The sequence below is a fragment of the Octodon degus genome, unplaced genomic scaffold, assembly GCF_000260255.1.
Source record: "Octodon degus isolate 3935 unplaced genomic scaffold, OctDeg1.0 scaffold00131, whole genome shotgun sequence".
Lineage (NCBI taxonomy): Eukaryota > Metazoa > Chordata > Mammalia > Rodentia > Octodontidae > Octodon > Octodon degus.
In genome coordinates this window covers 6253648-6265098 of record NW_004524707.1, presented here as the reverse complement: position 1 = coordinate 6265098, position 11451 = coordinate 6253648, and the positions used below count along the sequence as shown (strand labels likewise).

The window sequence follows — 11451 nt, the reverse complement described above, 5'->3', positions numbered from 1 at the left end:
AGAGTGCTTTGGGGAATGCTGCTTATTTGAAAGAGATGATCTGAGGGAAATCGATTAAAAAATGCCACATGCAGTATCTTCGAGCCCTTGAAGATCTCTGAGGCACAGTAGTGTGCTAAGCTCACGAAAGTCCTTCACTGAAGCAACCCATTTAGTGGTGCAGTGTGGTTCAAGCTTATTTCACCTTGAAATGTTTATTGTTTTCATAGCACCTATTAAAACCCGATGAAACGCACTGGAAAAGCTGGACAGCATTTGGGGAGAAAGCTTGGTGGTCTAAGCACCTGCCTGGCAAGCAAAAGGACCTGGGTTCAATCCCTGGTACTGGATGCCATGCCAACCCTGGAATTGCAGGTGTGCTGTGCCTGCTGTCCGAAACAGGACGTGGTGGTACATGCCTCTAATCCCAGCACTGGGGAGGCTGAGACATGAGGATCACTACGAGTCCAAGTTTTGTATTGAGACCTTGTACTAAATAAATACATAGATTTTTTTAAAACATTTTTTTAAAGCTGGACAGCCAGTCCCCCAGAGAAAACCTGATGAGCACAGAGAGCATCCGTGTCTCCTCTCCCCATTCCCAAGGTGCACTGCTGTGGTGGTGAATTCAGGCATCTTGGAACAGGCAGGACTGCTGTGGCTGGGGGCCTCAGACCTCATCATCATGGACCATGCAGCCATTCCTTCCCACTAAGACCTAAAATACTTGTCCAGAAGCACAGCTGTGGCTGCTCCTGAGACAGACTCTGTGACCAGCCTCTCCAAAAAAGCAGCTCAAGCTAGATCAACAAGGCTGTGAGATCCTACCAACTCCTCAGAACCACTTGTGTCCTGCCCCATAGGGGCTGCTGGTCTTACTTATTCTCGGAGGAAGATGTGGATACTGCTCAGGACCAGAAGTTCCCAGTCACCACCCCTAGGTTTGCCTGCAATACTTAAGTGGGCTGCATTTGCCCCAGCAGTAGGGGCACTTTGAAAGAAGTCCAGAGGCTTCAGAAGAGTCCATAGTGGAACCCCCCCCCAAGGGGGCATCAGGCTGTGAGTGCTGGGGCTGCTCTAATGATACAGCCGTGATCTCTGAATGTGCAGCCTGGCCAGGTTGCTTCCCACAAGGCCAGATACAGCACTGGTCAAAACATGTCTTGGAATCTCACTGCCACATGGAGTATAGTCTAGAAATTACAGGCCTTCCCAGTAATTAGCCTCGAGCCCAGGAAGAAGCCCCATAATTTATGGCTTATGTGTACTCCAAGCCAGAGTCTTGATTGTGTTCTGCTGACTCTCCTTTCTGTGCATGCACCTGCCATTGTCAGTAGCTACCTGTGGATTGTCTATAGAAGATGCAGTTTGGTGCCTGGGGTCCAAGACCCTCATAGGCAACTTACTGGTTCTGTTTACCACTCTGAGCTATAGAAAATACAGGGAATAACATTAAAATGTTTTATGAATCACAGAGTACAGCTCAAGCTCCAGTTTTTAGGTCTCTATTATACTGTAAGCTCCTTAGGAAAAGGTGGGCTTCTATATGAGACTGGATGTGACATAGGTTCCAGCTCTGTGACAAGCGCTAGCCCCACCTGGGGACTCACTTGGACTTGCTTGCTGTGCAGTGTGGTTTAGAGCAGAGGTTCCAACTTCCATGCATCAGAATCCCTGGGTAGCTTTTTACTTTTCAGATTCAAAGTCTAAGTAGAGTGGGTCTGAGTCTGGATCAGAAAGATGTTTTAAAAGCTTACTGTGTGCTTGTGAACTGCGGAACAGACAAGGGAGCCTGGCTCATGACCGCAGTCAGTGGGGAGGACACTATTCAGAGTCTGTAACCTCTTAGCACATAGGGACGGTGAGGGTGGGGCTTGTTCCCCTAAAGACCATGGCAGCAACAGTCAGCTCCCTGCTGCCAGTGAGCCAGGAACCGTAAGGGCATGCGGAAAGCTCTGGGCTGTGCGGAGAAGTGAAGAGTTTGTGAGCCTCTCGGTGCTCAGCAAGTTAGACGGGAGGTCATGGCTGGTAGACTGTCTCAGCTTTGCTGAGGGAGCCACCACCCCTTGGCTAATGCAGCATGTCCCTCTGTCTCACTCTAGATTGTGTTCCGGAAGATCAGTGATGTGAAGCGGGAAGAGGAAGAGCGCATGAAGCGGAAGAACGAGGCGCCCCTGATCTTACCTCCTGACCATCCGGTCAGACGACTCTTCCAGAGGTTCCGGCAGCAAAAAGAGGCCAGGCTGGCAGCAGAGAGAGGTGGCCGGGACCTGGATGACCTAGATGTGGAGAAGGGCAGCGCCCTCACTGAGCACAGTACCACCAACCATAGCCTCGTGAAAGCCAGCGTGGTCACAGTCCGGGAGAGCCCTGCCACACCCGTGTCCCTGCAGGCAGCCTCAGCCTCTACAGTGTCAGACCATGCCAAGCTGCATGCACCCAGCTCTGAGTGCCTGGGCCCCAAGGGTGGTGGTGGTGACTGTGCGAAGCGCAAAGGCTGGGCCCGCTTCAAGGATGCTTGCGGGAAGGGTGAGGACTGGAACAAGGTGTCCAAGGCTGAGTCCATGGAGACACTGCCAGAGAGGACCAAGGCGACAGGTGAGGCCACACTGAAGAAAACAGACTCCTGTGACAGTGGCATCACCAAGAGTGACCTGCGCCTGGACAATGTGGGTGAGGCCAGGAGTCCCCAGGACCGGAGCCCCATCTTGGCTGAGATGAAGCATTCCTTTTACCCCATCCCAGAGCAGACACTGCAGGCCACCGTCCTGGAGGTGAAGCATGAGCTGAAGGAGGACATCAAGGCCTTGAACGCCAAGATGGCCAGCATTGAGAGCCAGCTCTCAGAGATACTCAGGATATTAACTGCCAGAAGATCCTCTCAGTCTCCTCAGGAGCTGTTTGAAATATCGGGGCCCCAATCCCCAGAATCAGACAGAGACATTTTTGGAACCAGTTGAGAGGTTTGCTTTATAAAATAGTAAAGGAAAGTTTGCACCCCGCCCCTGACAACACCCTGCGCACATACACCCATGCCACCAGTGCTGTCCAAAGTCTCTCCAGACAGAAAATCAGCGCGGCTCAGCAGGACGAAGGCGGGGAGGCGCCACTGCCTGTCAGACCGCAGCTGTGTCACAACTGCCTTTGCACAGTTCTGCAGGAAGGGCGTGCTGTCCAAAGGGTGTTTTCCTTCATTTTAAATGTTGTACTGCCACACCATTTATCGAAGGTTAAAACTTCCAGGAAGAGCAGTAGCTGTCTGGGACTGACAGGAAAGTGCCGAGCACCCCTCATGTATATACCATGCTGGGCTCCTTGCCGAGGTCCCCAGAGACCACCGTGGGCATAGAGACTCCCCAGCATTCCTCACCCTTGTACAGCTCATCTTAGCTTCACCATCTATTTCTCTACAGTTGCCATTTGTAACAAGCTCGGGACAAGGGAAGCTTGAGCCGCAGGGAGAGGAGGGTCCTTTAGCTTTCTGTCCCTGATAGTGAAGGCAGACAGCAGGTGCTGTGTGCCCCTCACTCACCCTCGATGCATGCAGCTGGGATCCTTCGGTCTCTTTGCCCTGAAGCAAGGCAAGGGCGAGGCCTGGAGAGGGCCCTGGCTCCAGGAGCTCAGCTGGGCTTTGCAGCCTCCTACAGGATGCTCGTCCAGGTGGCCCTGCAGCCTGCTCCAGCACAGGCTGCCCTGCTCTTCTCCCTCTGGCTCTTCCCAAGTGTTCCCGTGGCGTTCCTCAGGGAATGGGACATCAGCAGGAAGGGGCATGAGCCCAAAGTTGCTTTACTCACACACACACACACACACACACACACACACACACATAGAGACACACACACACACACACAACCTCAGAAAAATGATTGTAGCAAGTGCTGTTTGTATTCTGATTCTCATAGGGATCGCCTTCAGAAATTTGTATTTTGCCTACTGCATAGGGTCATTATAGGATGCTTGGGAGCCATGCATAGCCTTGTTGGAAAGACAACCTTTCTGTTTCCTACTAAGAAAAGTGGCAGGTTCATGACTGCGATGTCTTCAGGAGCTAGAATAAAAAGAAAAAGATGAAGCCGCAGGTTTTTAAGCTGTTTCTACAAGAAGATGGAGAAGACAGGCCAAAGAGCTGCAGCCGTGAAGAAGGTTGGAGCCCAGCGCCAGGGTGCTCAGGACATACATGGCTTTGCCACTGGGGCTGGGCCTGGGCTTCAGTGGTGTCAGAGAAAGGAGGGCAGAGTGTCTCTTCCAGCCAAGTGGAACTGGCCTCGGTACACGCCATGGTGAGCGGAGTCAGGACCCAGTGCTGCCCAGCAGGGCCAGAAACTCTAAGAGCACGGAACTGGGCACACAGGCGACAGCAAGGCCTGGTCCACCCTGCGGACCTGTGGCTGTGCTGCGCTGTGGTGATTCTGTCCCCAGCACTTCTGCCTGGCATCACTTTGCTGTCAAAATTCTGAAAGCTAATGTCCTTAGGGAACAAGACAGATCAAGATCTGGACCACCAAAGATTCTGTGTTCCTTGAAGCCACTCCTCCTTTCAACTCACCTGATCCTCAGTGGTGTCGAGGTGACACAGATGGCCCCGTGAGGCAGAAGGAGTCACACGTGTGACTTTCAGTGTGAAGCCTGTGGAGGGCCAGTGGCATCCTCAGACTATGTTGTTATTTGCCTTTGCCTTGGCTGGCAGCCCACAGGAAACAGAAGTGCCATTTACCAGGCTGAGTCCCGTCTGATCCTAGAATGTCTCGAGTCCCACCTGACGCTGCCCCCCAGGCATTCCAGTGTGCCGTTCTTCAAGCATACTTGTTAACCTGCTGCCTGGGACCTGCTCCTCTTAAGGCAGTCTGGGGTCCCTTAGAACCCCAAGGCCAGCTGCAGGGCCTTCTGTCCTTGGACTTCCCACTGGCTCTCTGGAGACCTGATGGGAGGCCCCACTCAGCCTCTGCCCCTTCTAGCTCTGCACCAAGTCTGTTCAACAGTCACAACCTGGGATTTGACAGGCAAGGAAGCTGTGGAGCCTCAAAGCCCAGACTCATTGTAGGGAGAGATGGAATTTCAGGCAGCATTCAGGAGAACCACTTGGTGAAGGCTGGAGTCCCGGCCTTGCTTTGAGAACCTACTCTTCTTGGGCTGTGGAGCCTGCATGTGATTCCCTGTAGGTGACAGCCAAGAGCAGCACAGATGTGGCTGCATCTGCTTTTATTCTTCTCCATTTAATCATTTTCAGGAGTTTTTGGTAAAATGGTTGTCTGAAAAAACTTTTTTAAAATGAGCTGAACCTCTTTTCCTTCCCTTTCTATGACATGCACTTGGGCGCAGGCTGCTTTGTGCTACCTACCTACCCTTGCTAGCTCTGACCCTGGGCACCTGCACAAGGACACGGCCCTCAGGTACCACTGACTGACTCCTTCAGTATATATTTGGTGGCTGAAGAGAAATTAGAGAAGTTCACTGAGTATTAGACTGAATTACAGACTTCAGAAAAATTATGTGACGAGGTAGAGATCTCTTTGAGGTTTTGTGTCTTTTTTACAGATATGTTGCCCCTTTTCCCAGTAAGAGCTGGTTACCTGATCTCCACTGAACTCCTTATTTTTGAACATGATTCAGGGAAGCTCCATTTCCTACATATCTTGACAGGCTGCTTAGAGGTGGGGAGGTCCTGCCCCTGCCACCTGGCTGCCCATGGAACACTCTCTTCCTTACGATGGCATGAGGGTTGAGGCTGCAAAATAAGGAGCCTCATTCTTGGTGGGGGGCACCAACTCCAGCAGGGTGAGGGGCCATCCCACCACCCATGAAGGCTGCCCCCCAGGGGGTGACATGATGGTCCAAGGGAGGTGGCAGCAGCCACCGGGCAGTTAAGCTGTGGTTTTGCACACAGCTAACACAGCTACTTCATCACAGTACTCTGTGATACTAATGAGGCTCTGGTGTGGCCCGGATGTTTAAAACCTGGGCCCACTTTGGCAGCCTTCCAGCCAACTTTTAGAAATACATTTCTCGCTAGCTGATTCCTATGGCCTCTGTTACTCTAGGCCTCTTGTAGCCTCTGTGCTGCCACTGGTCACATGTCAATCCCTTTCTGGAAGCTTTCTCCTTCAGAAGCCAGGCTACCTAGTCAAGGGCCAAAGACACTGAGTCACCCTACCCCAACCAGCAATCTTGATTTTCCACATCGGGTGGGAAATGAAAGTATGAACCTACCACCCAAATTGTTCAAGTCTGTGAGAACGAAAAGAACTCCAAAACATTAGAGGAAGATCCCTTTTTTCCCTGGTTGCACTGACCCCCGTGTCATCTGTACACTCTGGGCCACTTTTAGGAGCTCCGGTGGAGATACAGGTTGCTGATGCACATCTGATTAACAGAGTGTACTATGTCTGCGGGAAAGATGTTTAGCCTTAAGACCCCTGAATGGACCCCAGCTGTGAGGGAGCTGCACCATTCCTCCCCTCCTCACAGACCCTGGCTTCATGAGGAGGTCCCTGGGGGTCACCGCAGCCCCAGACGGCCTCTCCTGTGCCACTGAGTCTCTGTCGCTGCTTCCTGCACTGCCTTCTCACTTGCTTCTCTAAAAGTGACCTCCACCCCTCTTGTGCCCTCCACCTGGAGACCTTGGTCTCCTCAGCATTGACTGCAAGCATTGGAGAAAGGACTCCTTTCTCCCCAAAGGCACCGGTGTTGAGAACTTACAGTTTCCACACCCCACTGTTCAAAGGAATCGATGTGAATTACCTGCAGCCTAAATTAGTTTCAAATGATCCATTCTCATGCAAGCATATCAGGCTTCTGCAATCTCTAACACTGGACTTGAATACCTTGCAAGTGCCAGGCCTGGTGTTGCCCTCTCTGCCTGCCATTTGACTTTATTAGAGCCACTCTCGCTTCACCTGTGACTTCTGCGTCATCTGACGGAGCCACTGGCTGTTTAATAAGAAGCTCAAGCTTTTGTATGAGGAGACAAGCTGCACTGATGTCAAGGACGGGCTGCCGATGCACAGGTTCTCTTAATATTCAGATCCTGTTTCTGTGCATCCCTTGCAGACAGTCCACCCCCAGCATTCTGTTGTGTGGAACTTCTGCCCATGAGCAGTTCAGCATTCTGGGCCTTCTCTTATAGGAACAGTCTTTCCATTAAGTCCTGCCAAACCCTTTATTGAGTTTTCCTTTGCATCCACCACTTTGTCCAAATGAGCATGAATAAACCGAAGTGCAAATGAGATGATACTATTTTTGTGGTCAGTGGAGGCTGATGACAGGAACTTCATCATAGTCTGCGGCTGGGATGTGAACAGGACCCTTAGGGCCCTTCCATCAATGATACTACTCCCTTCTCAACATTTTTAAACAAGCACAAATGATATTTGTAAAAAAAAGTTTATTTATTATGGTAATAAACTATTTTATACATGATGCTTGCCTTTGTCTTTCCTGTAGGATGGCGGCACATTGGGTGTTCTGGCCTAAGACAGAGCGAGGGTGGTATCTTCTATTCTTTTTTGAGATTTGGGAAGCTCAACTTGAAATAGCACCTATATTGTAGTTTTTGGAGAACTTAAAATTCTAAAGACATCAAGATTATGTGTTAAAGTACTGCCTAGTATACACAGACTGCTTTTAAAATCTGCGGCTCAGTCTGATTTCTGGTGCCCTTACAGAACCCAAGGTGGGCCATTTGTAAAGCACAAAAGCAGACTTAGGTTCCAGAAGCTGGGAAGTCGCTGACAGGGCAGCCACTGCTTGTGAGGGCCCGGAGCTGCTCTGCTATGTGGGGGCTGCAGAAGCAGCAGGCACCTGCTGAGGAGACAGGCTGTGACGGGCTGTACGGTGACTCCCCCACGAAGACTCAGTCCTACAAGCGAGGCTTGAGTCCCTCTTGGCAAGCTCATCTTCTGGAGACGCTCTGCCTCCCAGCATCTCCACAATGACTATCAGATCCTAACAAGAGCTTGGTAGGGGACAAATGATGTCCAAACCCTAGCCGTGTGGCATCACTGCAAATTTCCAGGACATATTGATTTAACACTTATCAAAGTTTATCTCCCTGCCTTTTAGCACTGAGTAGGGAGAACATACTGCAGCCTCACTGCCTGACTCGGTGTCAGTGATATTAGCTCCGACCCTTGCTTGACTTCATTGATGTTCTTAGGAGTTCCTAAGGCAGAGGGCTGCTTGCCCTGAACTAAGCAGTCTTACCATCAGCATGGCTTCAGGTGTGTTGTGATTTTCACTGGGACTGCTTCTTGCTTATGGCAAGACTCCACAACCCTGCCAACCTGAGTTCTCGTTTAATACCCAGTGGGCCACATGTCAAAAGTGGTGTTGCTCCTTTTGCACAGTAACTCCATTTAGGGATGAGGAATCTGTGACATGCTGTACAAGCCAAACTCAGACCTGTGTTCCTCATCTCCTCCCTATGAGGGGCTGCAGTGTGAAGCTCTACTGCCTTGCCAGAGCCCACACCACAGGCCACAGGAAAGGGGTCACCAACATATCACTAAAATGTCTCAGAAACAATGCTCTGAGGAGGATAGGTCTATCACCAACCAGGATTCCAGTGCCCCATCTCCTAATGTCACAGTGTGAATGCAGACCTTCCTAATAACACCCTGCCCCTTATTTACACTGCAGAAAAGCACAAGACACAAAATTTAAGGGTGATGTTATTTCAAATTCCAAATGAGGGTTTCTCTTTGTTTTAAAATATTTCCCAGAGAGAAGACTTGAGAGAGTTCAGAACACACTGAGAAGGGCAATGCCATGGAGATCATTAGGCTTCTCACACTGACTCCTCAGACTCCCTGTCAGACATGTCCTGGCATGCCTGCTAAAAGCAAAGCTCACTAGATTATGGTTAATCTGATAGCTAGTCGAAAGTTATATCATTATTTCATATAAGCAAAGTACAAAGTTTCAGTTTCTCTCACAGGAAAGTCCCATACCTACCAAACTGTTAGTCTCCTAATCAGGGACCAGGATGTGCCTCTGTGATACATTTTCTTTCTAGGCCTGTAGCTTTCACAAAACCGAAGACTTTCTGCTGTCACCTCACATACATTAATCTGTAAACAATGCTTTTTAAGTCTTCTTACAATGGTTCCAAGATTTGACCACAGTGACCAAGGGCTTGCTGACCTCTCAGATGCCATGCCTGAACCCCTGGGTTGGCCCACACAGCCAGGGTCAGAAGGTCCTGGCACTGGTGGGGACCATGGACTTTGTTTAGTTTCTTCCCAGCTGAAGTTGCCCAGGGCTGAGGACAGTGAAGGTGCTCCTCACAGAACCATTCTGAATTCTCAGGGTCCTTATCAGTCCTTTGGTGAATACAATTCTAGGATTATAGTTTATATGCATGTGGAGATAAGTATTGTCAGAACAGAACAATAAGAGATTAAAGAAAACAATGAGTTTGTGTAATCCACACATGGATTATTTCAGCCTCAAATAGAGAGCTAAATACAGTAATCCCTTACTAATTTCTAAGAACAACTCTGAATGATTTAGTTTAAAAGAAATTGAGGGTTATTACTTTCAAATACATCTACTGACTCACGCAACACAGTTCAATGAATGAATAAATTTGTTTTATATAAATGTTCTCTTTGGAGGAGCTCAAAATCTTTTGTATTATTTATATACATAATACATTACACCCATCCCTATAATCACTTCAGTACTCCTTTTTATCTTAGCAAGTGATTTCTTTCCAAGTAGATTTCTGCTGAACTCCCTCTGGCTGGCCCCCAAGTCCTAAGTGCTACCCCATAAAGTTCTACTGCATTCATTTGAGGGCTTTCTCCTTCCCGAGGCCCATCTGTCCTTAAAACTTCCTAGGACCCCACAATTTCCTGCTCGTGTCCCTTACTTTTCCATGGCAGCTTCTGAGGCTACTTGCTCTTCTCTGGCTTCCCTTTACTTCGGCCAATGGCATGTACCAAAGCCAGGAGTCTGACATCTATTCCCTCCCATCTGTCTCCCAAGAAGAGCACCTAGGGGGGCCGGGGAGATGGCTCAGTGGAATAAGCACTTCCCTGGCAAGCGCAAGGGCCTGAGTTCAATCCCTGGTTCTGCAAAAAAACAAAAAACAAGAAGAGCACCAAAGAATAAATGGAGTCAACAAAAATGACTGGTCCTGGACTCAAGGAATTTGACTTACAGCCAAGACCCCAGGACAATAAGGAACAAATAAAAACAGCCCAAGGTCCATGTGAGCTTGCCACTTGGTGAAAATGCATGTACCTGGAATGTTACAGAAAAATTTATCAAAATTAAATACACAGTGGATTCAAATTTTAAAGCTTCCACCTTCCTCCCAAAAATCTAAAGCCAAACAAAATATTCTAAATCATCTGCTCTTGGGGCCATTGGCAGATTCTCTGGATCCTTCTGGAGGAATGAGTCGAGGTAAGCAAGTGTACTTACAGTTTAAACATTTGCTTCAAACTATCAGAGTAAATTTAGAAAGATAGGAATTTTTGAAGTAATAAAAAGGCTCCAACTTGACTCAAAATCCACAAAGCATAAATCTCAGAGCAGGAATAGGACTGTTGTGACTCCAGGGAGAGGGCAGAGCAGAGAGCAGACCCTCATGTTGGCCTTCTGGGACTTACTGATAGCACCTGTCTGGATACACTCCTCCTCTGACTTTGGAAGTCTGCTTCCTAACTGGGAAATATTAACTGTCAGAGGAACTTCCATGTTCATACAGCTCTGCAAATCTCAGAAACAAGAAGCCAAATGAACTTTGAAAGTCACAGACTCCTTCGATATGGACTCCTTAGTATGCCACGGGATTGAGTCTCCAGTGTGCCGTCATCTTCCTACTGAGGAGCTGCAGGGTGAAGTTCTACTGCTGTGCTAGAGCCCACACCACGGGCCACAGGAAAGGAGTCACCAACATATCACCAAAATGTCTCAGAAACAATGCTCCAAGGAGGATGGTCTACTACCAACCAGGATTCCAATGCTCGACCAAGAAATATGCACTACATTTATCTCTTGGTAAAGAAAAACAAATACAAAGGGCCAGGGGACTGGGTTCTATACCAACATGTCACCATGTTTATCTGAGTAAGACCTTTATTGGCCGGCATCCCAGCTTACTCAGGAAAGTAAGATTTGGGTAGAAAATGCCTAGGACCCCAAAGTCTAAAGATTATCTAGTTATAGATTATCTAATGAGAGATCAAATGCCAGTCTTGGAATGAGGTATCTTCAACAGATGATGACCAGAAGATAACTCCTTGGAGACCACCTTTGAGTGGAAGATCATGGTGGCATATATTTGCCTTGGATGCTGGTGGTGAAGGCAGAGTCAGTTGACGGTGTAGGTCTGGGCCCAGGCAATGCCCACGTGGGAGTAACAGTACAGGAATCCCAAGACAGAGAGGGTCACCCATGGCCAGCCTGTAGGGGAGATGGAGAAGCAGAGTGGTTAGACATTCCCTGGGGCAGGACCTCCTACATGAA

General features: G+C 49.0%; 2 protein-coding genes across 5 annotated transcripts in view; one reads left to right on the top strand and one right to left on the bottom strand.

Annotated features, from left to right (window-relative positions):
• The window catches only part of Kcnh1 (potassium voltage-gated channel subfamily H member 1), a 468268-nt gene extending 460986 nt beyond the window's left edge, over positions 1–7282 (top strand). The window contains exon 11 of the mRNA XM_004641166.2: positions 2082–7282. Within this exon, the coding sequence (XP_004641223.1) occupies positions 2082–2939 (858 nt within the window). The 3' untranslated portion in view covers positions 2940–7282. The remainder of the gene's footprint in view (positions 1–2081) is intronic.
• Positions 7283–7404: 122 nt separating this feature from the next.
• Hhat (hedgehog acyltransferase) overlaps positions 7405–11451 on the bottom strand; it is a 381668-nt gene continuing 377621 nt past the window's right edge. For all 4 annotated transcript variants that reach the window (XM_023701140.1, XM_004641206.3, XM_023701141.1 and 1 more), the window contains one exon: positions 7405–11388. In XM_023701140.1, coding sequence (XP_023556908.1) covers positions 11374–11388 — 15 coding nt within the window. In that variant the 3' untranslated portion in view covers positions 7405–11373. The remainder of the gene's footprint in view (positions 11389–11451) is intronic.